The following is a 26,934-nucleotide window of genomic DNA, read 5'->3' as shown; positions in this document are numbered from 1 at the left end:
TGGAAGCTGAAGCTTGTGATTATGGTAAGGAACGTTACATTTCAGACATACACTTGAGCTGTTTGGCCAATCACAATGCACTGGGCCAGCTGGCCAATCAGAGCACTCTAAACTTAAAAAAAAAAAAAAAAATGGGGGTGGGGGATGTAGAAATCGTCTCAGTTACTATTGTAACCCTTGTTCCATGATAGAGGGAATGGAGACATTGAAATACTGACACTAGGGGTCACTCTTGGGAGCCCAAACACCTCTAATGTATTCAGAAAAGGTGTGAAATTTGTATGTGTGGCCACTCCCCGGACATCTGGGTATATAAGGGCCTGCATACTTCATTTAGGTTTGTGCTGAGGAGCCAAGATAGCATCTCAACTCCGTCAGCAGCAGTTCAGAGTTGTGGCATGAGGGACTGCGTTCCCTCCATCAGGGAACGAGGGTTATAACAGTAATTGAGACGTTCCCTTTCTGTAGGTCACTTTCGACGTTGTGTCAAAATACCTACACTAGGGGTACCTATACTAAGCACCACAACTAACTGAACTGCATCACAAGTTCATGATGGCACAATGCTGACACGCGTAGCGTGTCAAGTAACAAGTGCACTTCACCTTCTTGCAACCTTCCAATGACCAGAAAGCATGGCCTCACGTCTCATTTGCCTCTAGGAAACTTGCCATTACAATGGGAAGAGGTCACCTCAGCTGTACATAGCCTTTTCTATGAATCTCAAAACAGTTAGGTTTTAACAGCTGAGCATACCTGGTCGTTAACTTTGGGAAGCGTTCTCCTCTAGTGAGAAAGGAACACTACGGAGACCACATCCTACTCAAGGGGGAGGTAAACATGTGGAAATACATCTTATGGACTTACCTAAGGGACTTACTACATAGGGAAGTCTCTGTGAGGGGCTGCACCTATTAGGGGAGAGACTGCCATACACAGTAACTGGTGACAGAGCGGAGCTCTGTTCAGGGGAAGACACTGGGTTCACACTAGAGAAGCCGAACATATATGGGACTGCCGTTAGTGAGTCAGTACATATGGAGCACTAACCCAAATATGAAGGCTCTCCTGAAAGGGGCATATCACAGGTAATGGATCTGGTAATGAGTTTCTTTGCTGAACTCATCTACCAAAATGTCCTTAGTGATGGAGAACGGTGGTTCAGAGTTCATCACTCAAGAGAAATTTGAACTGGACCTAAATAGCGAACGTTATTGCCTCAGAGAAAGGTGCTCTACACCCTACCAGTCATCCGAATTCATCTGTTGGTACCCAGAACTCGAGATAAGACTGGTTCCATGCACAAATTATAAAATATAGTGAAGGTATCGGGTGTAGCCCAGCCTGCAGCTCTGCACATGTCTGCAAGCGAGGCACCGTTTGCTAAAGGTGAAGAGGCTGCAACGCCCCTGGTCGAGTGGTCATGCCCCTCACTCCCAAGGGGCACGGTAAACCTCGGGCTTGATACGCCAGGAGAATTGCATCCACAATCCAGTGAGACATTCTTTGTTTGGAGACAGCCTTCTCCTTCTGCTGTCCTCCAAAGCAGACAAAGAGCTGTTTAGATAACCTGAAACTCTGTTTGCGATCCAGATATATGCGCAAAGCATGCACTGGGCACAACAGAGGCAAGGCTGGGCCTCACTCATCAGGAGGGTTTGCTTGCAAGGTCATCACTTGATCCCTGAAAGGGGTAGTGGTAACCTAAGGCACATATCCGGGCCAGGGTCTCAGGACCACGTGAGAGTCTGCCGGGCCGAACTCTAGGCATGTCTTGTTAGTGGAGAGGCCCACTCTCTTGACAGAGGTGAGCACAGTCAGGGGGCTGTCTTCATGGAGAGGACACTAAGTTCAACTGACTGTCACTGACTGAAGGCTCAAGCGGATCTCCCCGTAGGGCCTGTAAGACCACTGAGAGATCCTAAGAGGGGATGAGGAGCGGTCTTGGAGGATTTGATTTCCACGCACCTCTCAGGAATCTAATAATGAGACTCTACTTTCTCACTGATCTACTATCCACAGTTTCGTGATTTGCTGCTATCGCAGCCAAAAACACTTTCAAAGTGGATGCAGACAGGTGCCTTTCCAGGCCTTCCTAGAGGACAGAAAGCATCAATCCAATACCACATCTCTGTTGGTCTTCCCTCCAGGAAAAGAACGAAGTTACGAACAAGTGCCACTTTAGAGCATATAACCGCCTCGTAGAGGGGGATCTAGGCTGAGCGAAAAAACCTGCATGCTGAAAAGCACAAAAACCTGCATGCTGTTAATCTATTAAGCAATATCTCATGCAAATTTTTCCTTTGTGTTTTATATAATGATCACTAGGAGGTGCTCTAGGCATATGTTTTCTTTGACTGGTTTTCCCTGAATATAGTTGCTGTTAAAAACTAAAGTAAAAGAGAGACACACATTATTCAGTTCATAATATTTAGTAGACTGAATAGGTCCCATAGAGTAAATAACATTGTATCACTCGAACCTGGGCAGTGATAGTGACAAAGCTGGTCACAATTAACAAAGCTTATTTCACTTACCATAATTGTCACTTGGTTTATTTAGAAATAATGAAATGACATTCAGAAAATTTTAATTGTGAATTAAGTCTCCGAATACATTTTGGAGCCACTTCATAACATAAAAGGAAATATGATATTCAGAAGGACGACACTAACTGTGCTTCAACATTCACAATAGGTCATTTAATGTTAACAATCATCTGTTTTTGTCCAGTTTTCTTTTCCCTCCACCTTGAAACTATGACGTGCACTCAGCATATGCCAGATATCTCTGTCATAATGAAGTTATTATGTAGGTGTTGATATTCTGTTTTCATTGCAGCTCACTTGTAAAACAGATCAAGTTGAATGTTATGTTCTTAAAATTTCCCAGCCTCTCCGTAAATGACAGTCTAACAAGTCTATGGTGTAAACGAGACTCCTAATTACTAGCTAACCAGGCATTAGTTGCTATCCAGTTAAATGGCAACCCTTGTGAACTGTTAGTGGTGTTCAACTCAGATGCATTCGGGCATGAGCTAGTCTCTAAAAATTTTCCTTAAGCTGAGACACAACAGGAGACACAACAATTCTGACTTTATAACTCGCAATTGCAAGTTTCTATCTTGCAATTCTGACTTTATAACTTGCAATTACATTATATCACACAATTCTGAGAAAAAAAGTCAAAAGTTTGGAATAATTAGGGTTTTTTAAATGTTTATGAAAGTAGTCTCTCATGCTCACCAAGGCTGCATTTATTTCATAAAAAAAAAAAAAATCAGTAAAAACAGTAATATTGTGTTCTTATTATCAGTGTTAAAAACTCAGAAGAATCATGTAAACACAACCACATAACATAGGCGACACAGGACAAGGAACTAAGGATAACTCGGGGCTTATAAACACAAGAGGTAATCAGAGAAGAAACAGAACAGGTATGTAGAACTAATTAACAACTAATGAGATTAATAAGAGAACTAAGACAAACTAACTCACAGAAACTGAGCATACATGTTACAGTAGCTCCCCCTCCTGAAAGATGCATCCTTGTGCCTTAACAAGTCCATCTGCGGAGGGAGAGGGGGGGCTCTGGTGGATGGTGTGGAGATGGTGATGGACAGGGACCAGGAGGAGCAGATGGAAACAGACACCATTTTGGAGCCAACGGTGGGAGGAGCCAGGGTGGAGCTTTGGCAGAATGTCCATGCGGAACTCTGGGACTGACAGAGACGAAACCAAGGTGCATGGAGACCTTGGTGGAGCAGAGAGGCCGACGGGCCAGGGCGACATCTGCAGCCCGGAAGCCCTAGGTGGAGCTGCTGGCTCGCGGGACCGAGACGGGGAATCAGTAGACCGGGGCGATGACGGAGGGAGCGAGGATGACAGGGAAGCCAGAGGGAAGGAGAAGCCTGGTGAAGCAGAAGGGGTGTAGCCGGAGACTCCAAAGTACATGGCTGAGCCAGAGCGACGACTGACTGAGTCCTAGGGCTGATGGACCATGTTGGAGCTGAGGGAACGTAGAGCCGAGGAAGAGCCAACGGGCTGACAGGCCAGAGTGGAGACATGGGCCTGCAGGCCCGAGGTGCAGCCGAGGACTCAATCTCATGCCGACCTGGTGGAAGGGAACCCCGAGGCAAAGTCAAGGAGCCGCATGGAGCAAGCGGTGGGGCCAGAGCCGAGGAGCAGGACGACACCAGTGGCACTGATGGATCCAGGGAACTGGATGAAACCAGCAGAGGAGATGGAACCAGGAAGTCAGGCGGGTACATCGGAGGAGGAAGATCTCTGGATGGAACCGTAGTGTCCAGGCATTCGGACGGGACCGATGGAGAAGGCGAAGACTCAAGGATGGGGACTCGGGAGGGAAATGGATCCACGGACCACCAATCTATTAGGCAGTGGTCCTCTCCTGGCTCTGTGATGGAATGGACAGCACACTTCGACTCCATGGCGCCCAGGTGGCAGACTCTAGCGCTTGGTTGGTAGGCGTGGGTCCGGGCTCCCTCTCTGCCCCGCTGATGGTGAACAGGGCGTCGCCGTGCTTAAACCTCCACCACCAATATTCCACCAGCAGGTGATTCTCACAGGCAACAAGGTGAAGCAGTGCTGGTATGTCCACCTTCTATTTTTTCAGTCCTGTAGGCTGTCACGGGCAGCTGTAGAAAGTAGTGCATGAAGACAGATGGCCCAAATGGAAACAGTCTTTAATATAATACTTAGGAAAACTCAGAAGAACCATGTAAACATAACCACATAACATAGACGATACACGACAAGGAACTAAGGATAACTCGGGGCTTATAAACAAAAGAGGTAATCAGAGAAGAAACAGAACAGGTGTGTAGAACTAATTAACAACTAACAAGATTAATAAGAGATCTAAGACAAACAAATTCATAGAAACTGAGCATACATGTTACAGACAATGATATAATAAGAACCATTATTAATAATTGAGCATAAATAAAAATTTTATAATAATTGAACACCAAAATCAGCATATTAGAATGATTTCTGAAGGATCATGTGACACTGAAGACTGGAGTAATATATTCACAATATTAAAAATATTTCACAGTATTACTGTTTTTACTGCATTTTTGATTAAATAAATGCAGCCTTGGTGAGCACAAGAGATATCTTTAGAAAATATATTTAAAAAAAATCATTATTCCAAACATTTGATGACAAATTACAAACTGTAGATGTGTAGAACTGTGCATGCTGTATAAAGTATTATTGAAATAATCGTATTTTCAAGTTGCCACCATAAAGTTTCCAGTGGGAAACTCGGGACTTTCTTTAAGACCAGACTGTAAGTTTTGCTGATGAAGAACAGCAGTTAATGTTTTACAAAAAATAATGTTTAAAATGGGTATTTGTATGGAAGTGGAAAAGGGTGAAAGAAATCCAGAGTCCATTTAATTCTGACCAAAATCATGCACATCACATCGTAATTTCAACTTTTGAAAAAGCAAAGAGGAACTTCCCAGGAGGACAGAATTTAAGGCAGGATTCTCATGCTCTTGTGTTACATCATTTGAGCCTTGCTGCCAGTGAATAAAAACTCTTGGCAATTCTGTAAGACTTTGGCTGCCAATTCTTGTCAGTCTTAATGTTTCGGTCAACACTTCAATTTATGGTACTTCTTACATGTAGAAAGATATCTCTTAATTCATGTTCAACCTGACATTTCCCATGTGCAGTCTTCTTTCACCATGTCCCCGGGCCAACAGCAAGAGGGTGAAAGGGGTCTAAATCTGTTGGCCAGCTGTGGTGAGGCTAAGGCTGTAAGGCCAAACTCAATTCAGAGATCAGGAAGCAGGGTGCACCCATCTGTACTGGCAGGGAGTTTGCTCACTGCAGGGACATCAGCACCTCATCTGAGCCAAGCCTGGCCTCAGAACTCCAGGGGCAGGGATGTGGCATGTTTATACACCTGGTATATTTATGGACCCTGCCATGGGGAGACACTGAGAAAGAGGGATCCGACTCTTTACAATGGGTCACTCTCGTTCCCTCGAGACTCCGTTTACATTATGCTGCGTTCAGAGCAAGCATTTACAAGAGGCCTCTTCTGTGAATAAAGACAGAATGAAGAGAATGATTACTATGATGCCTATAAATTTCCCAGTTATTGTATGCATGCGTTAGATGTCAAATTGTTACTGTATGAATCTGCAAAGTGATGAACAATGTTATTTTAGTATCATTGATAAACTGTTATAGTTTTATATATATATATATATATATATATATATATATATATATTGAATTATATTTTATTTTTTGATTTTCATTTTTTTTTTTAGTAATGTGTATTTTTATAATTTGTAATTATTATTATTATTTTTTTTAAATAGGTCTGTATAGTTTTATTAAGTTTTAGTCTTTAGTTTTAGTTTATTTAGTACTTCAGTTTAAACTAAATGAAACTGAGAAATGTTGCCTTGGCATCTAGTTGATTTTTATATGTAATTTTATTTCAGTTGATTTTATTTCAAGTAATTAATTTTTATGGTTTTAGTTTTAGTTAACAATAATAACTTGTGGTGAAGAAGTTTCAAAATTCATGTTTGTTTCATGTGTGCTTGTGTAACTGTAATTTGCTAAACAAAAGGAGGTCACTTCTGTAAGTGGGTGGTCTATCAGTTACATGAAGAATGGGCCCATGACAGAGACTTGCTGAACACCTAGAAATAATGTGTCTTTGCTCTCAAAACTGAGAAGGCATATCTAGGGCAGTGTGCCGGGAAGTAACAAATTCACCAATATGTTTTGAGCTTCTATAATTAAAATATAAACATCTGGTGGAGGAGGCAAAAACAAGTAATATAGACCTTATATTAGGGTACTCACAAACAAGGCCTTGCCGAATAGAAGTACAGTCCACCTGATTGTCCAGGGGACAAAACATTGCAGTGAAATGTAATCTAAGACCTTAACTGTATATCTTTCCCTCACAGCCTATTTTTTATTTACATCAAATAATTATGGCATCTTCCCTGACAAAGGTTCATACAGATGGCTTGTAAAAAGTAGAGCAACACAATGATTTAAACACTTAAATGCGTACTGGTACACGCTGTGCTACTTTTGAAGAGTTGAATAAACTGGACATCATCTTGCAAGCCAAGCATCCAAGCATCAAGCATCTCCACCCATTTCCATTCGATCAAATGCTTCATTGTGGGTGGACTGAGCTAAGCTCAAAGGGGATGTATCGGAGCATTACACCAAGACAGGACAACTTACATCTTGAGGTTTTTGATCTCACATGGGTTTGGTTTAATTTAAACGAAATTACAAGTTAATAAGAGAGGTAGATTAAGTTGTGTAATTTGTTTTAGGCTCGTTATTATAAAAGGGTGTTCTAAACTGAGTGTGAAAACCTATAAATTATGACTATGCTGAGGGAAATGATGATGCTAATGAGGCCACTGTCTATGCTGAAAAGAACAGATGTGGTTGAGGATGAATATGAGGATATTGCAAAAGAAGTCTGAAAAAAAAACCACACATCTCATTTCCATACAATTTAGTGAATCTACAGACAATTCCATGATCTCACACTTGGTGTCATTGGAATTTTCACAAATGCTTGTCCATGTATGCTCCAGACAAGTTATCCTCCAGTGAGAGAGATGGAAGTCTTTATGGACATACATTGCCTTACATTCCTCTGAGGACATCTTTTTGACTTTTGGTTACATAGCCCAAGCTGTTTTCCCAGCCTAAACAGCAGAGAAGTGCCCCAAGCACCATACACTGTTGTAATGTGTTCTAAAGCATGTTTTTCACCTCAGTTTTGTCTGTCATTCCGATGTTTGGAAGATATTAGTGTGGGTTTATTTACTGAATAAATGAAAATACTTAAAATACAAATGCTGAGGAAAATGCTGAAATTCTGGATCAATCAACAGTTTTTTGCTGTTTACCAAACTCTACATTCAGTGTTCAGTTTGGATCCATATATGGACAATGAATGGTGACTGAACATATCTAGCCTCAAAAAGGATGCAAAATTATCATAAAAATGACTGGTGCACTACATTCCAAGTCTTCTGAATTCATATGATAGCTTTGTATGAGAAAAAGACCGTAGTTTAAGTAATAATATCCAGTGTAATCCAGTGTTTTATAATACATAATACTGATTTTGCATCCCTTTTCAAGCTTGACATCTTCAGCCACCATTGTGACACCATTTTCGTTGCATGGAAAAAACAGACAGTCTTTAAAATTTCACCTTTATGTGAAATAACACAAATGGATGGGTATTAGATATTAAGCCGCTTGTACTTATCAAATACTTGTTGTTGTTGTTTTCATTTTAATTTAAATAAATATAATTCAGTTTGTGCTATGTACACTTGGTATTTGGAGTCCTACACATTTATTTTTTGGCATTTATATTAGCAATTAAGTAATTGTTAAGTTTAATGACAATAAAATATGAAAATGTATGAAATCTAACATCACTGTTTGAGACCATCCTAGATTGTCCTCTTTACCTCGTTCTGTGCAAATATGTGCCATTTATATTCTCATCCAGAAAGAAAATTATTCAGCTTACACTTAAAATGGCTCAACTTACCCTTGTTGTTCCGGCTGTTTGTCTGTTGACTGTCTATCTGTTAGGGCCATTTAGATTTTTAATTCAGTTCCTGAATTTTTATTGAGGTAGCAAATAGGACATTCGAATTTGAAGAAGTAAAATAAATTGAAATTCAAAGAAATATACATAACCATGTCATGTTAAAAAAATGGGAAGTGTGCAAAAAAACCCCCAAAAAACAAAAAACAAAAAACAAAAAAAACATTTCCCCAAATTGCGTCATTGCTTATTGAAAATTGACTTGCAATTATTAAAATCCAATTACTTCAGCTGAAAAAATCATCTAATTCTTAAACTTTCTGTTTGTCTATCCTATCTAGAGTTGCCTTCGTTTCTGCGTAGAGCGAGTACATGACCAGGTCAGAATCTGTCCAAGTTAGAAGAATAATGAATGTAAAAACAGCATGGGAATATGAATCATACATCATACCCCCTGCTATCATGATGTTTTGTTGATGAATCTGGTTTGGTGAACCCGGATCTTGTAGCCTTGAATTCACCCCAGGGATGTTTACAATGATATATTTGCTGAAAACACAACCCTATAACAGCTCAAAGCACTAGGCCAGAGGCAACTAGAAGAGAGGTGCATGTTTTCCCCTCAGATTTGCAGAACTCCAGATTTTCATAATCAAATAGCTTGTGGATTCTTTGAATGATTAGTTGATCATTGCCCTGTATAATTAACCTGATTGATGTTCACTTCACACTGATCAAACAATGTTTTTAGAGAGTGTTCATTTAGGATGTGTTCTTGAGTTCAAAATGGAGTGCAACAGAATGCAGCATTTTCTAAAAGTTTAATGCTGTTTTGACCTGGAGACCCAAAATGCAACGTTCATGCATAAGACATGGAAAAACAGCATAAGACCATCGCACAATGGGCAAAAACGCCCATCTTCATGTGAACAAGAACCAACATTTAACAGCACAGATAGAATCCAAGAACACACAGTTAGGGTAACTGACAACTTAGACCAAATATTTATAACCTTTTATTGCACAATACAATCCCAGTCCACACACACAAAAAAATGAAGATCTGCAGATAAACCGCATAAAAACCGAAAAGTCTGACTGAAGTTTTGGCACTCTAAATCACACATTGTTAAAATCCTCACAAAGAAATTAGAAAAGTTCAAAGCACATATACTAAAAATATTTAAATATATATATATTAAAAAAAAAATAGATAAACTAGTCATTAATCAGCTATATGTGGTAGGACTAGTAGACCATTCTGAAAAGAAATAACAGAAAGAAAATTCATGCTATAAAAGTAATTTTTGCACACATGGTGTGACTGGATTTCATTCTTTTTTTTAATGCTTGACAAGCTTAAACCAATGTGTGATGTGTCAAAACTAAATGGCTAAATACTGGAACTATTCACACTGGAAGCCTGTCTGCATCACAGTTTGCAGAGTAGAATTTAGTTTTCTGCTTGGTATCATATTTTTCGATGTGGACATACCAAGATATAGAAGAATTTCTACATGTTAGCACATTTCTCCATTTGAAAAGCATATACTGTCCTGCCTACTAATCTTGACCCATCACTATAGTCTTCAGCAAGATCTCTCTTCAAAACATGTGAAAGGATACCCTTGTGAAAAGAAGTGTGCTTAATTGTACTGAATGTGCACTTATAGTTGTAGCGTCTGGACCAATCAGACACACAATTATTCATTATATTTAATGAATAATCCAGAAAACTCTCCCAACAAAGTTCTGTGAACCTATCCTCCAAAACTGCAACTAACATCCTAAATGAAGCTAACACACAGGAAGAACCAGGTGTCCTGTTACAGGACACAGGAAAACTCATAAGAACTTTTTACAATCAGAAAGAATTTGCAGAGACTTGTGACTCTGACTTAATTCTTGTTGAGAAGGACAAATAAACCCTTTTTATCCTATATATTCTATATATATAACCACTTTAGAAATGTATAAACATGTATTCAATTTTCCTATCTCATGATTTTCTTTTTATAGGCTTTGGCCTATGTATTAATTCTCTCTTTTGAACTCCTTTGTATTATTGTTTCAGAGCTGCATACTATGGTTAACTAAAATCACATGGATAGCATGTTTGGTATTGATGGACTCCAACTTTCGTTTCCTATTTGGTATGTTACATGTTGGTAACTCTGTGACACATTATAAGAATCTAGTATTATAAGAATCTAGAAGGTTCTTCTCTCATACATCCAATCCAATGTCTTATGCTAATATCCTGCTAGAAACACAAAGACTCGTAAAAGTTCCATAGGAGGAACAACTCCTTATTGGCTCAGTCACCTCCAGAGGGTGTGGCATCTTCACACTTTAAAATCACTGATCACAAGATCACGGCCCCTTTTCCTTTACTGAAAAACGCTGATGTGAAGATGATGTTGTGCTAGAAGCTTCTAAGGAACCCCAAGCTTGTGCCAGGCTCCGGCCTAGACCTTCCATTCACCAAAGATTCTCTGAATCCAACTGGTTCTCTTTCATCAAGACAACATCAACGGGAGCCTCCACAAATTCCATCAGGATAGTTTAATCCAAATTGGTGAGACATGCAAGTATCAAACTTAGTCTCATTATTTGATACATTAAGTATCCTTACCCCTTTTAAAGAAGGGCATGTTAGAACTAAACTGATAGTTTGCTCAAGGCTGTTGATCTGCTGAATCTCAAACAATGCTGTAACTTCTTGCTTTCCTGTATTCTGCTTTAGCTCTCTCTTTCTCTTGGTAAACTGTATGTATGTATGTGTGTGAATGTTAGAGTAGTTTAAGTGTTTAGTCTAGTTAATAAAGTCTTGTTCATGTCACACATAAAGTTGTTTGTGTTTCATGCTCATATACTGGAGTCCCTAATCATGCAGATCCTGACTACATGCTCTGAGTAGTACTGTGCAATAAGAATGTTATTTCCCATAACCTGGAAATTAACATTTCTTAGAATTAATAAACAATTAACATTGAGTGTTCATTGGTCAAACAGGTTAATTGATTGTAATTGTAGTTTTATTACATTAAGTTAATTTTAATAACAGATCCAAATATTTATAATTAATTATAACTAGTCATGATTAATTATTCATATTTCTTTTGAGCTAATTCGTTACATAGTGTTCTTCAAATTTTAAAAGTATATTTTTAAAAACAGTACTTGCAGATAATATAATCTTAAAAGGGTTAGTTCACCCAAAAATGAAACCCAAAAATGAAACAATTACTCACCCTCATGTCATTCCAAACCCGTAAGACTTTCGTTCATCTTCGTAACCGTATTGGTGGCCATATTGATAGCATGAGGATGAAGGAGAATCCAAAATAAACAGTCTCTATCAATAAAATAAAAAAAATAAATAAATAAAAAAAAAACAGGCAGGAGATTTGTGGAGAAAAACAATCCAACACAAACCACATAAATCATATATGAGAACCGACAAGGGACTGAACAAAACATGGAGTTTAAATACAAGACGAACACAATGACTGACAGGTGATAATTATACATAACCATAGAAAGAAATGAGATAATCGCTAACTAAGGAAACCAGACCTAAATAGAGCAGGACCTAAAGGAACAGAACATAATATCAACATAGAAGTCCATAATCGTGACACTACTCCCCCCTCCTGGAAGGTGCGTCCTTGCACTGTAACTGATAGTTCGAGTGCGGGCGGAGGGAGCGGGCTTTGGAGGAGCGCGCAGAGCTGGTGATGGACAGGGATGAAGAGCAATCAGTGGAGAGAGACACCAAGGTGGAGCCGACGGTGGGAGGAGCCAGGGTGGAGCTTTGGCTGAAATCGAAATCTTCGTCAGTCGGTCCCCGGGTTCCACCCGGTTCCACCCGGGGACCGACTGACGAAGATGGAACCAGGGTGCATGGAGAAACCGGTGGAGCAGAGAGGCTGATGGACCAGGGCGTCATCCACGGGCCAGAAGCCCAAGGTGGAACTGCTAGCTTGCGGGACCGAGGCGGTGATTGGGGCTTGGCAGACCAGGGCAACGATGGAGGGAGTAAAGACGATGGGAAAGCCGGAGGGAAGGAGAAGTCTAGTTGAGCTGTAGGGGTGGAGGGTCTAAAAGTTTTACTTTAAAGTACATTTTAAATCATCATTTTAATAAACTTTTGTCATGCTTTAAAGAATTACACTTATTTTGTTTATTTGTTATTACATTTTATATTTTAAATGAGAAGATTCAGAAAGCTTAGAATGCAGTACTAATGGAACTTCATCATTACAAATGTGTAATTACAAACATATTTAAATACATGACATACAAGTATCAATAGAAATTACATTAAAGCATATTTGAGTTTACCATAAATGATTGTCAGTACATTTAGCAGTACACGTTAACCTTATTTCAAAGACAATCGAAGTATTTATGAAATTACATATAAAAATGTACTCAAGTCCTACTTAAGTTGGTCAAAAAAGAACTCTAAAGCTCAGCTAATTGCATTTAATGTAAATTTAAACTATCATACGTTTTCAAATAAAATGGAATTAAGTGTCTGAGAACATTACATTCAGTTCACACTTAAATATGTTATTCCTGAAATAAGCTCTCTTTTTAAAAGTATGCTAAAGTGTACTTCTTTTTCCACAAGGGTATAGCATTAATTTTATTATTGTATTTTACAAAAAAAAAATCAGAGGAAAAAGTGCAAAAAGAAATGATGGGCTTCAGCCTTCATGTGTACACAGTATCATTTCCCACAACGATTTTGCAGACACTGGGAAAGGAGCTTTGGAACTGGAATCGTTCCCCTATGTCAGTACAGGACTACTCTCCTACTCTCCTGCTCGGGCGCCACACTAATACCAGATGCTTGCTGTAGTGTTTCCATTACTGGCTGAAGGCCCACTCAAGGGGGGACCCAGCTTGGCAGACGAACAGCAGGGAAAGTGTGTATTCCTTCAGCTGTGACTCACCATATCTCAGACGCAGCTCATACGTCACACACACTAATGAGGAACTGCTGTGCAATTATGCAATATGTAAAAACGTGTGTGTGTGTGTGTGTAAGGCAGTACATATGGGGAGGGGTGTGTTTAGGGTGGATGCAGTGCAGATGCAGGGTGTTTTATCAGATCCAGACAATCTAATAAGTGTGAAGTACGTTATTCATTATACAACGATGCTATATATATATTAATGATGCTGTTTGCTCAGTTTAAACATAGAAAGGGAAGATACTGTATACAGTGACTTTAAAGTGGTACATAGTGCACAAAACAATCATAAAAGCCTAAATCAAGACTGTGATTTAATGAAATAAATATATTGTTTGCAAGCATTGCAAACTTCAAACCCATCAGGGGGTGCTTGTCTTGCTTAAAGTCCTCCTGTAGTAAATAATTGTATCCCTTAAAACTCATCTTTGATCACCAAAATGACATATTTAAATGTTTTTTCCTGTGAAAAAAAAATAAAAATTCTTCATCCCTTAAAATAGCTTGAATGTAACTCTACACCCTTGCCTCATTTATTATACGTGGCTCTATGAATATGCTAATTAGACCCGCCTCCACTCACTTGTACAAGCTCAGAGATCCACTCAGTCAACTTACTGAGGTAAACGCTGCACAATGGTATCGCTTTTTACAACGTCGGACACATAATGGTAATTAATATGATTAGCCTTTTGCTTGACTTCATTATCAAAGAGCTGCTAATAATGTGTTGCTAATGTTACACAAACCATGTTCACATTCATGAGTCAGACAGCTGCCTTCTAAAAATCAATTTCCTTAGAAACGCTTTGAACAAATTAGAACGTCAGTGGAGAAAGGCATATAGCTCATCATAGCATCGTAATACACCCGCTATATTGCTCAATACACCTATACACGATTTTTTATATCAACAGAAAAATATACCGGGATAACCTGGCTTCTTTTGAGACTCCCTTGCGCAGTCAGTTAATGATATGCTAAAGCCCGCCGGCACGTTGACGTGATTGGTTACAAGGTAGTTTGTGACGTCACAAACACCAGCGATTTCAAACCGCGTCTTTGAAACTGTCTTTAGATCACTGCAGTTTTAAAGAGAAAATAATTAGCAATGGTGTAGACTTATGAATTTGCACATGGCTTGTCTTAAAGCATATTAAAAACACCACATAGACACATAAACAACATTAAAAACTTGAATTTCACCACAGGGGACTTTAAAATCTGAAGTGCATAGCAAATGCGCCAGGTTCTCTTTAGCACGCTTTAAAACATTTAGGGAAAAAATCTGCAAAAATAATTGTATAAAATATTTATGTGGACTGTGTTCCAAAAAAGTAACAAAGTAACTAAACTTGTGAAGTTGTAGAAAAAAATACAAAATAAAATAAAAGAAAAAGTTCTTTAAGTCCAACAATGTGAAAGATAACTGGGTTCTTTTTTCATTTAGTTCTCTCTTGGGTGGAACGAAAGAGGTTCTGAGTAATTTCATTTTGACAACGCTAAATGGAAACTAAAATGGAAACTATTTCTATGAAGAGCAACAGTGCCCACCTACTTTTTCAGTGGCCTTGATTCTGAAAGTATTTTTCCAATCAGCTACGAGGTGAATCACAACATTACAAACTTTGATTTGAAGCAAAAAAATATTTTAAAATCAGTCAAAAAAAAAAAAAAAAAAAAAAAAAAGGTACAAGACTGTGTACTTAATGGCTTAAATCCAGGAAAGAACTATAATCCCATAGAGCATTCTGAATGATATTGTGCCAAATCATGCAGCCCCACTCGGGATATTGTGTAACTACAGAGGTGCAGCAACATGCTTGGTGACATTGATTTGACTGATCTATCCAATAATCTAATAAAACATGATCCCAGTGATAATTCAAGAGGAGCTGTGTGTAAAGACAACAACCACAACATCCAGACCCAGCCAGCTCCTCATGGACTAAGAAAACTACAGCTATTTCGCCTACTCCTCGTACGCCTGTTGGCATCGCTGTGCCTAATTTATTGTACTTTTTCTAGTTGCCAGGGAATAAATTCAGTGCTAAAAGCTTTGTGATTGTTAGTACATCCTGTCACTGGACATCAATGAATCACACAGTCACTTGAATAAGGTACGTTTGTTCTAGTAATCTGAACTTGTGTTTAAAGAAGTTGGACTCTTAACAATATTTATGGTTTACACAAAAGTATAAATATTGTCAAAATCAAAGCTTTATTGTAATGTAATGAACAAAGTCTTTAAAACAAGTCTCTTATGCTCACCAAGGCTGCATTTATTAGATAAAAATACAGTAAAAACAGTAATTTTGTGAAACATGATTATGATTTAAAATAACTTTCTATGTGAATCTATTTTAAAATGTGATCAAAGCTGAATTTTCAGCATCATTACTCCAGTCTTCAGTGTCACATGATCCTTCAGAAATCATTTTAATATGCTGATTTGCTGCTCAAGAAACATTTCTGATTATTATCAATGTTGAAAACAGTTGTGCTGCTTCATACTTTTGTGGAGACCGTGATACATTTCTCAAGGATTCTATGATGAATATAAAGTTTAAAATAATGGCATTTATTTGAAGTAGAAACCTTTTGTAAGATTATAATTTTTTGTGTCATTTTAATATTTAAATAATATATATATATATATTAATATTCATTATAATATTCTTACTTCAGTTGAACACAAAAAAGAGAAACTGAAGAAACTGTTTTTGTTGTTCTTTTCCACACAAATGAATGCATAGAGTGACCAAAGAGACTGTTAAAGTCCCTGTGAAATCAAAATTGAAGTTTTTTGGCTTTTAGTACAAATATGTTAGCTTTACTGTTATCAAAACAATAACAAAATTCGCATTTAGAAAATATAAGCATTCAAAACTTACAGTCTCTCACTGTATGGATCAATGATTTTGATGACAGCTTCTCATCAGATTTTCTGTCCAATCAGATGTTCTCTAGAATCTAAAGCATCCCGCCCCTTACATTATAAATAGACACTGAAGCTGCTGCTGAAATCGGTCACTTGTTCACACATTTACTATGTTCTACATGGTGAATGGCACATAGTGCACTATATAGGAGATAGGGAACGATTCAGACAGTGTAAATATGCTTTCCATTGAGGCGAATAAAGTCTGGTTTCCTGTTAGTGTCTGGTCCAGAGATGCGATAGCACACAGCAGATCATATGCACGAGTCGGAGCAGACCACAAAACGTATTGGACCCATCTGAATTCTGCACAGAATGCTATATTTTAAAGTGATAATGGAGGATATTATGACGAGAAACGTTAGATTAGGAGGAAACTGCAGCGTACTAGCTCAACAGCTCTGGCTGTGCTGTGATATAAACAAAACGCTGTTGGCATTTTTAAAAAAGGGAAGGAGCTGTTCAATATGTCCCGCCCCTGTCTTCTTGTTTCAGTGGAAATTACGTCAACACATTGAATAATGCTGTGCATTTCAAAGCACTTCAGCGGGTCTTTAAGGGTTTGTTGTAGTATGTTGAACTAATTCCACTATGTGTTCTGGACAGTGGAATTGTTGTAAAAATTATTAATTGCTTCACAAAGTTAGCATTTGAGACAAGCTCAAAAATTATTGAGAAGGAAGAATTTCTGTATATTGTTGCCTTCACACTCTCAAAATAAAGGTTGCAAAAAGGGGGTTTCACAGTGAAGCCATAAAATAACAGTTGGTACCACTGAACCTTTCAATGAAAAGTTCTTAAAAACAACTTCTTTTTTTTTTTTTTTTTTTTTTCATATTTTAATAACCTAAGGAACTTTTCTCTGCTATTTGTGCATTTGAAACTTTCCATGGATGTTAAAGGTTCTTCATAGAACCATGGATGCCAATAAAGAACCTTATTTTTAAGAGTTGCACTGTAATTAAAGTGAAACAAAATATATTCCTCAAGCATACAGCTCTTTGCAGCTATTTAACTCAAGCTATCTAAATCCAGTCAATCCTGACTTCATTATTTGTTAAACGCTCATTCTTCAGCACATCTTTTCTTCTTTGCACGGAAATGCCAGTGCGACTGCAGTCATTGTTCATGAATGGACAGTTGTGCTAGTTTTGAGTTAGACCAGGGCCTTGTCCACACACAGCATGTTCTGGTCATGTTAGCTCAGCTGAGTTGAAACACTGAACACATGTTACAATTTGGACTGTTAGTTTGTCTGAGAGTGATTGATACTGCCGGGATGGCCCACCCCAAACATTGCTGGGATCAGCCTCAGAAGCAAGCCAAGACACACAGAACCGTAATACTGGAGCACACACACACATACACATACACACACTATACAGATATGGCAGAGGGCACCAGACCGTTTCTCTGACATTAACCACATCCCCCTTACACCAAATACATTGCACTTACATGCCGCAGGAGCATGTCCTGATAAAGGGCTGGGTGGTAAGACGGTTGAAATGTGTGCTTGGTTAAGATTTACTATATCGTTTACATGTCAGAGTGACAAAGAAATATGCAGTACTGTGAAAATAGTGAGTGTAAGCCAGGAAGACGCTATTTAGTGATGTAAAGCGAAGTTTAGCCGTTTATGGTTGTCGAGAAGTGTCACAACATGACACATTAATACTGAATTCAACTGTTGTACGGTTACAGGTGTGAGTACACTGATCAGGCATAACATTATGACCAACTTCCTAATATTGTGTTGGTCCCCCTTTTGCTGCCAAAACAGCCCTGACCCGTCGAGGCATGGACTCCTCTAGACCCCTGAAGGTGTGCTGTGGTATCTGGCACCAAGATGTTAGCAGCAGATCCTTTAAGTCCTGCAAGTTGTGAGGTGGAGCCTCCATGGATCAGACTTGTTTGTTCAGCACATCCCACAGATGCTCGATTGGACTGAGATCTGGGGAATTTGGAGGCCAAGTCAACACATTAAACTCCTTGTTGTGCTCCTCAAACCATTCCTGAACCATTTTTGCTTTGCTTTAGTGGTGCATTATCCTGCTGAAAGAGACCACAGCCACCAGGGAATACCGTTTCCATGAAAGGTACATGGTCTGCAACAATGCTTAGTTAGGTGGTACATGTCAAAGTAACCCAAGTTTTCCCAGCAGAACATTGCCCAAAGCATCACACTGCCTCTGCCGGCTTGCCTTCTTCCCATAGTGCATCCTGGTGCCATGTGTTCCCCAGGTAAGCGACGCACACGCACCCGGCCATCCACAAGATGTAAAAGAAAATGTGATTCATCAGACCAGGCCACCTTCTTCCATTGCTCCGTGGTCCAGTTCTGATGCTCACATGCCCACTGTTGGCTCTTTTGCCGGTGGACAGAGGTCAGCATGGTCACCCTGACTGGTCTGTGTCTATGCAGCTCCATACGCAACAAACTGATGCACTGTGTATTCTGACACCTTTCTATCAGAACCAGCATTAACTTCTTGAGCAATTTGAGCTACAGTAGCTCGTCTGTTGGATCGGACCACACGGGCCAGCCTTCGCTCCCCACGTGCATCAATGAGCCTTGGCCGCCCATGACCCTGTCGCCGGTTCACCGCTGTTCCTTCCTTGGACCACTTTTGATAGATACTGACCACTGCAGATGCTCTGACCCAGTCATCTAGCCATCACAATTTGGCCCTTGTCAAACTCGCTCAAATCTTTACGCTTGCCCATTTTTCCTGCTTTTTACACATCAACTTTGAGGACAAAATGTTCACTTGCTGCCTAATATATCCACCCACTAACAGGTGCTGTGATGAAGAGATCATCAGTGTTATTCACTTCACCTGTCAGTGCTCATAATGTTATGCCTGATTGGTGTATATTGATTTACTACAGCTTTGTAAGTGGCTCATCCATTCTAAACTATCTTTTTAATTATATTTGTTTTGACTATTTTGCTTTTAAATGTTTCTTAATGTGAAGCTGTTTTTGCACTCATGCCAAACTCCTTCATTTGTCATGAATAATAAAGACATTTACTGTGTAATGTTGCAAAAGGTTTCTGTTTCAAATAAATGCTGTTCTTTTGAACTACTTCTATTCATTAAAGAATACTGAAATATAAAATGTATCATGGTTTCCACAAAATTATGAAGCAGTACAACTATTTTCAACACTGATAATAATTAGAAATGTTTCTTGAGCATCAAATCAGCATATTAAAATGATTTCTGAAGGATCATGTGACACTGAAGACTAGAGTAATGATGCTGAAAATTCAGCTTTGATCACAAGAAATAAATTACAGTTTACAATATAATACAATCGAAAACAGCAATTTTAAAATGTACTAATATTTCACAATGTTACTGTTTTTACTGTGTTTTTGATTAAATAAATGCAGCCTTGGTGAGCAGAAGAGACTTCTTTGGGAAAAGAAAAATAATAATTTGCACCGACCCCAGACTTTTGATCGGTATTGTATATAAGCCATTTATTGTTGAATACGTAGAAAAAACAACCATATTGTGATATACACCATTACATTGACTTCTATTTTATCAGATAACAAAATTTTGTTGAAAAAGTTGTCCAGTGGGTTAAGAAAAATGAACAATTCAAGATTTATTCTTCAAAAACAAACCTATCTTGTGCAGTTTTGCTTCTCAAGTAGTTTAATTTTGTTGTAACGGATGTTTTGTTATTTTTACCTTAAAAACCTTCTCCTGTGAAATAAGACTTTGGCCTAGCCAGACCTCAACATTTACCACTTATTTTTTTAAAAGATCTGCTGAATTCCAATAACAACGTAGCTCTTTTTTCCTTCTTCATTTCCGACATGGTGGCTATCTCTATAGGGTGTTCTCATAACTTCCCGACATATTTTCCATAATCCCCTTTCCCCTGTCTGTGGTCAGAGGGGAGGATATAGGCTGTCATATAATTAGCTGTAGCAGGCATGCCCTCCCCTGACCCCTGCCCTTTTGACCCTGTCAGTGGCGGGTGGCCTAGTGTGGTCTGGTGAAAACACACATATAGACACACACACACACACACACACACACACATAGAGGTCTGGTTCTATGACTGCCCCAAATACGCACTGAGCTGCTAATCACAACCTCAAGAGCACCCCCTCATCTTTACAAAGCCCTCACATTCTCTATTTACTTTCTTTCACACCTCATAGACGTCTTAAGGCTTCATGTGCCCACCTCTTTGTCTTCATGCATTCACAAAAGCACAAAGGCTCACATTAAATTGATTTACCTCATTAGTCAGCACACATTCAGCCTCACGGTCCAGGTCTTACAATCAACAAAAACAGCACAAATACGACATCGTAAACTCTCTGTTGACATCACGTTAAACTGCGGAAATCTGGCATAAATTAGATTGTAAACCTTGACAGTCAAACAAAGTTGAACTAACAATTTTTCAAGTGGTCTTTGTGCCTAGTATTAGTTCCAAAATCCTTTTTTTTTTTTTTTTTGAATGGTGAGTAAAATAAGTGTTTATTATTTAATGCATCTTATTCGTCATCTGTAAATCAGTATATCAGCCACCTTTCATATAAATCTACAACACTTCACAACTACAATACATCTACAAAACTTATTTAAAAAGATACTTCGCCATGGTGGGTTCAAACACATGGTTCTTGTATATCCACTTAAGATTGCTCATTGTTAATGACTTTCCAGAGGCTTCAGGGTGAACTTCACTCATATCACTCCAAACACAGACTCCCACTGCCCCTAATAAGCCCTGAGATGAGCTCTGACAGTTTCTCAAAACTCAATCTGGCAAGATCAGCATGCCTAACAAAATTTAATCAAAGTGGAATGGAGTGCAACAGTTCCCGCCCCCTTTTCCAATGCAGGTTGGTTCCGGAAGTAATTTTTTCTATTCATTTTTTCCCATATGGATTTAAAAAAAAGTCTTTGGTAAAGCATTACAAGTCATTAATCAAGCCAGTCAGCTACAAGGTGAATCATAACACTACAAACTTTGAAATAAAAAATTGTATTTGAAAATCGGACAAAAATACAAAGGTACAAGACTGTGTACTTAATGGCTTTAGTGAGGGAAAGAACTACAATCCCATGAAGCATTGCAAACAGCATAATCGAATTAGAAATGATGAAGAAATATAAAACTACTAGTGTTGTCTTTATATTGTCACTACTAGTGATTAATGGTGATTAATCAATTTGACAGCACTAAAAACTACTAATTTTAAAATGTTGATTGTATATATAAAAACAATATATTTTAAGTTTATTGCAAAATATGCATTTATATTCAAATTTTTATGTATTTTGAGAGCATAGGTAGACCAACTCGATTATGTCATTTGTGGTGCTTCATGGGAGTGGGCGGAGGTAAAGAGCTCTTTTGGTGCATTTTACTTGTTTCGACTCTCAGATGTGTGAAAAAAAAGTACACTTCCATAATGTACTTAAAGTGCTCTATTTTCACACACTAATTTTGTACTTAATATATTAAAAATTCTTCTTTAGTACTTCTTAAGATAATCCTAAGAACATGTAAGTGTACTCAACTGTGCTATCTTTATCTTTAACATACTATCTCTGTATTAAAAAATTTAGTTAGTTACCACTTGTAGTACACTTGAACCCATCTTTCATACACTTTCTTTTCATACACAGGTTCAAGTGTACTACAAGTGGTAACTAAATATGTTTTTTTATGACAGAGATGGCATGTTAAAAGCACATTTTAGTTCATATTCACGGAGTCTCAAAATAGCACAGTTGAGTACACTTAGGTGTTCTTAAGATTATCTTAAGAAGTACTAAAGAAATATTTTTAGTATATTAAGTAAAAAATTAGAGTGCGAAAATAGAGAACTTTAAGTACATTATGGAAGTGTACTTTTTTCACCACAAATTCCGCTGTTAAACACGATTATTTTAAAACCAAGTTTAAATAATGTGGTCTGGCGACTTCAACGGAAGCAGGTACTATCAAAGACTTTAGATATAAGATACAAAGACAGTGCACTCATATTACTATGAATGGGAGAAAGTGCAATGTGCAATATGGAGGAATAAGTCCCACCTTCTAAATAAAAGAGTCAATTGCCAGTTGGTAAAGTCATTGCATCACTGCAGCTGCTGTTAGAAGCTCCGATTGCTATAGAAACAATCAATGTTCTGAGATGTGCACTTATGACTGCACATGCACATTGGCTGCTCCAGCCTGAAAAATTCCGTTTTTTTTTGTCATGATTTGAGCATTTAGAAACAAAATGTATGAAACAGCTGTTGTCAGATTTCATTGGTGATTTCAAATATGAAATTTAATCTTAAGCTTGATGATCAGCTTTGGAGAAATTGATGTTTCCCAATTCATAGAGATAGGAGCTGTCTCTGCAAGTAACATAAAGCAAAGACCTTATTTTACTCATAATTTGAAAACTGCCTTTTTAAAATCCCATATTACATTTCCTAGAACCCATTGAAAATACTGAGTCTATTCTGGGTTTTAGATCAACAAACTGAACAGCTGAAAGAAATCTTGTTTGAACATTTATATTACCTCTATGACATTTTATGTATCGTATTTGTTATATTATAGAGCCTATAAACGTTAATGTGCAGTTTCATACATTAATAACACATTTTATTCCAGTATTTATTATGTATTTCAGTCGATTTCACTCATCTCAGTATAGCAATACAGTTTGGGAAAAGCCAAAATGGCATATTTTCTAATGTAAGTTATGTGTAGTAAACGAAACTGTACGTCTGCCCCATTTATTCACACAAAGACACACAGAACATGCAGGATTCATATTTAAACAGTCTTTTTGCGGTTTAATATTCACAGACACTATATCGCGATCAGAATAAAGAACTTAAGTATAAAAAAACTTACCATTCACAATCACCGACTTGATCAAGTTGATCCTCGAAATGAAACTGAAAGTCGTGCTCTTCCTCTGAGGTAAATTCTTCCAGAATTATTCCTCACCGTGTCTCAAAAAGATGTACATGTATCTGACTAAGCTTGATACATTTTTTTCGAGTTGATGCGGGCATTCACTCTGTTGCATGGATCGCCTCAGAATTTGCCTTTGAATGCTGCGCGCTCTCCGTGGGCGTGGCCACATTAATGAGGTGACTTGCGAATGACTGATATCTCTCTCTTTTTAAACAAATTACACAAAACTATTAAAGAAAAGTTACATATTGTATAAAATTACCACATATCAGAATTTTAATTTGAAGGATAAAATTCACAAAATTTGTTCTAATTTAAGCCAGTTGGAGCTAGATGTTTTAAACCAACTTGTAGTGAAAACATCTCTGGTTACGACTGTAACCCTTGTTCCCTGAGAAAGGGAATGAGACACTGTGTCAGTAACGACACTTTGGGGAATCCCCCTCAGCATAGCGTGTCTGAAGCATGAATGAAACTATTCCAATCCTGATTGGTGTTGCGTCATGACTTAACATGTGATGGCATACACGGAAGCTACAAAGGGACGCCGGCACACAACAGAGATAGCCTCAGCAAGCCACTCCCAGGCATGGAGAGGTGTGGCAAAGAGACGCAGTGTCTCGTTCCCTTTCTCAGGGAACAAGGGTTACAGTCGTAACCTACGTCTCCGGTTACAACTGCGTCGGTAACGATACTTTGGGGAACGGATACCCACTATGCCACACCGAAACATGCCTGTCCTAGTATGAAGCTGAACCAGGCACAACTTAGGACGAGAGCACTAGAGGGAATAGAAGGAAGGTGCAGACTATAAAATCTGGTGAAAGTATGTGGGGTGGGCCACCCGGCCGCATCACAGATCTCCTGCAGTGGGACTCCTGAAAGGAGGGCACTGGAGGACGCCATGCCTCTAGTAGAGTGGGCCCTCAAGGCCACAGGTAAAGGCAGACTGCGCACCTGATAGGCCAAGGAAATAGCCTGAACTATCCAATTACTTGGAAACATGAAACCCCTTTTTGGGTGATCCAAAGCACACCAACAACTGGTCTGACCACCTCCACTGAGAAGACTTCTGAATATAGATGTTCAATGCTCTGACAGGGCAGAGCAGATAAAGTATTTCTTCTTCTGCCGACACATGTGGCGAAGGATGGAAAGCCGGAAGAACCACTGACCATGCCAAATTAGATGGTATACCTTAGGCACATAGCCAGGTCTAGGGTGTAGAATGGCCTTAACTCCCCCAGGGGCAAACTCCAGGCAAGTCGGTGAGATAGCCAAGGTCTGGAGGTCCCCCACTCTCTCGAGAGAAGTAATTGCCAGAAGAAAGACCATCTTAAAAGTCAGGTTCTTTGCCATAGCCAACACAAGAGGTTCGAAGGGGGCAAGTGACAGCCCTTCAAGAATCACAGCCAGATTCCAGGTTGGGACTCTGGAACGAGTCGCAGGCCTCATCCTCCATGCATGCGTCAGAGGGATCTGCCACGGCTGGCCTGCCAGGAGTGAAATAATGTCTGAGAACCATACTCAGGCTAGCCAGAACAGGGCTACCAGCAATAGACTGATCCCCTCTTTCCGGACCCTCTCCAGAACTCCCAGGAGCAGAGCATTTGGGGGAAAGGCATACAGGTGTAGCCTCGACAACATCTGTACCATGGCATCAAACCCCAGTGGGGCTGGATGAGTGAGAGAAAACCACAGTGGACAGTGAGATGTCTCTCAAGATGCGAACAAATCCACTTCCACTGGGCCGAACCTCTTGCATATCAGCTTCACCACCTCGGGGTGAAGTCTCCATTCCCTGGGCTTCAACCCCTGCCTCGACAGGATGTCTGCTCCCTGATTCTGGTCCCCGGTGACATACATCGCTCTGAGAGGTGACAGTTTCCCTTGGGACCACAGAGGGCAGGACCTCAGACCCCCCAATGGTTCAAATACGAGACCATCGACATATTGTCTGTCCTCATTAAGACATGGTGGCCGCTTAGGTCTGGGAGAAAGCTGCTCAGAGCCTTGTAGACTGCCAGCATTTCCAGACAATTAATGTGCCATGAGGAATGCTGGGCCTGCCACAGACCACTCATGAGTCACTGCAAAGTGGCCATCCATGACCGAGCCCCAACCCGTAAAGGAATGTGTCTGTCGAAATGATTCTTCGGCAATATGATGCTCCCAATACTGGGCCTTGGGACAGAAACCAAGGTTTTTTCCATATGGCCAGGGCACAAAGGCATCGCCGCATGACCCTGATCATACGGAACGGATTTCCCCTCGAGGAAAACCCCTTGGCTTTTAGCCACCACTGTAGGGGTCTCATATGCAGGAGGCCAAAAGGAATGTTGTTGGATGCAGCTGCCATGAGCCCCAGCAGCCTTTGAAACTGCTTTACAGTGATAGCGTGGCCTAGCTTGATCCTGGAAACCATCACTAGGATAGACTCGATACGAGTGGGAGACAATTGTGCCCGCATCGTTGTCGAGTCCCACACCACCCCCAGGAACGTAGTTCTCTGGGCGGCGACAACACTCTCTTTTTTTTGTGTTGAGTCTCAACCCCAAGCTCTGAATATGGCCAAGGACGACATCTCGATGTCGAATTACCAATTCTCGAGACTGGGCCAGAATGAGCCAGTCATTGATATAATTCAGCACCTGGATGCCCTGAGGCCTCAGCGGGGCCAGAGCTGCATCCATACATTTGGTGAATATGTGAGGGGAGAGAGCTAGGCCAGGGTTGTCCCCGGAAGAACCCGATGTTGGAACGCTACGCCCCCGAATGCAAACCTCAGGAACTTCCTGTGAGAAGGAATGATTGACACATGGAAGTATACATCCTTTAGATCTATCTTGACAAACCAGTCCTCAGATCTGATCTGACTAACGATGATAGGAATAGTGAGCATCTTGAATCTGAATCTCCTCAAAAGAACGATTCAAGAGCCGCAGATCTAAAATCGGACGCAACCCCCCCCATCCTTCTTGGGAACTATGAAGTACCGGCTGTAGAACCCTGGCGGAGGAACACGTTCTGTGGCCTCCTTTACCAACAGGGAGCGAACTTCCTGTTCCATCACCCAACCCTGCTCTGGGTCCACCACAGTCCCGACCACCTCATTGAACTTCGGGGGGCGGTAACTGAACTGCAGTCTGTACCCCTTTTCTACCGTATGCAGGGCCCATGGAGATATATTCGGAAGGCAACTGAACAGCCGGACACTGCAGCATGCGATCGCTGGAAATCCGAGGTGGAAATGACCTCGATCACTCCACTCCAGGGGGACAACCCTCAGAGGTCCTGCCAGAGCTAGGACGTCTTTCCCGAAGCCTTTCTCACCTGAAGGACGGTCCTCAAATCGACCTTCGGCTCGGCGGGCTGTGGGCGAGAGCGTCGCCTCTGTTGCCAAGATCCCTGGGGAGGGACCACAGGCCCCGGCAAGCTGCACTC

At 39.8% G+C, this 26,934-nt stretch overlaps 1 protein-coding gene across 2 annotated transcripts; it reads right to left on the bottom strand.

Annotated features, from left to right (window-relative positions):
* Positions 1-2,617: 2,617 nt before the first annotated feature.
* On the bottom strand, positions 2,618-26,724 carry LOC127496923 (uncharacterized). Of its 2 annotated transcripts, XM_051864912.1 has the most exons (3): positions 23,425-26,724; positions 11,853-11,956; positions 2,618-6,078 (listed from the first exon to the last, which is right to left on the bottom strand). In XM_051864912.1, the coding sequence occupies exon 3, from the start codon at positions 4,448-4,450 to the stop codon at positions 3,494-3,496; it is 957 nt and encodes a 318-aa protein (XP_051720872.1). In that variant the 5' UTR covers positions 4,451-6,078; positions 11,853-11,956; positions 23,425-26,724; the 3' UTR covers positions 2,618-3,493. The 2 variants fall into 2 exon arrangements, with proteins under 2 accessions (XP_051720872.1, XP_051720873.1); XM_051864913.1 differs by lacking the exons at positions 11,853-11,956; positions 23,425-26,724 and adding an exon at positions 8,599-9,596.
* Positions 26,725-26,934: the final 210 nt, after the last annotated feature.

The sequence above is a fragment of the Ctenopharyngodon idella genome, chromosome 16, assembly GCF_019924925.1.
Source record: "Ctenopharyngodon idella isolate HZGC_01 chromosome 16, HZGC01, whole genome shotgun sequence".
Lineage (NCBI taxonomy): Eukaryota > Metazoa > Chordata > Actinopteri > Cypriniformes > Xenocyprididae > Ctenopharyngodon > Ctenopharyngodon idella.
The sequence above is the reverse complement of the archived record's forward strand: the minus strand, read 5'-3'. Positions and strand labels throughout refer to the sequence as shown.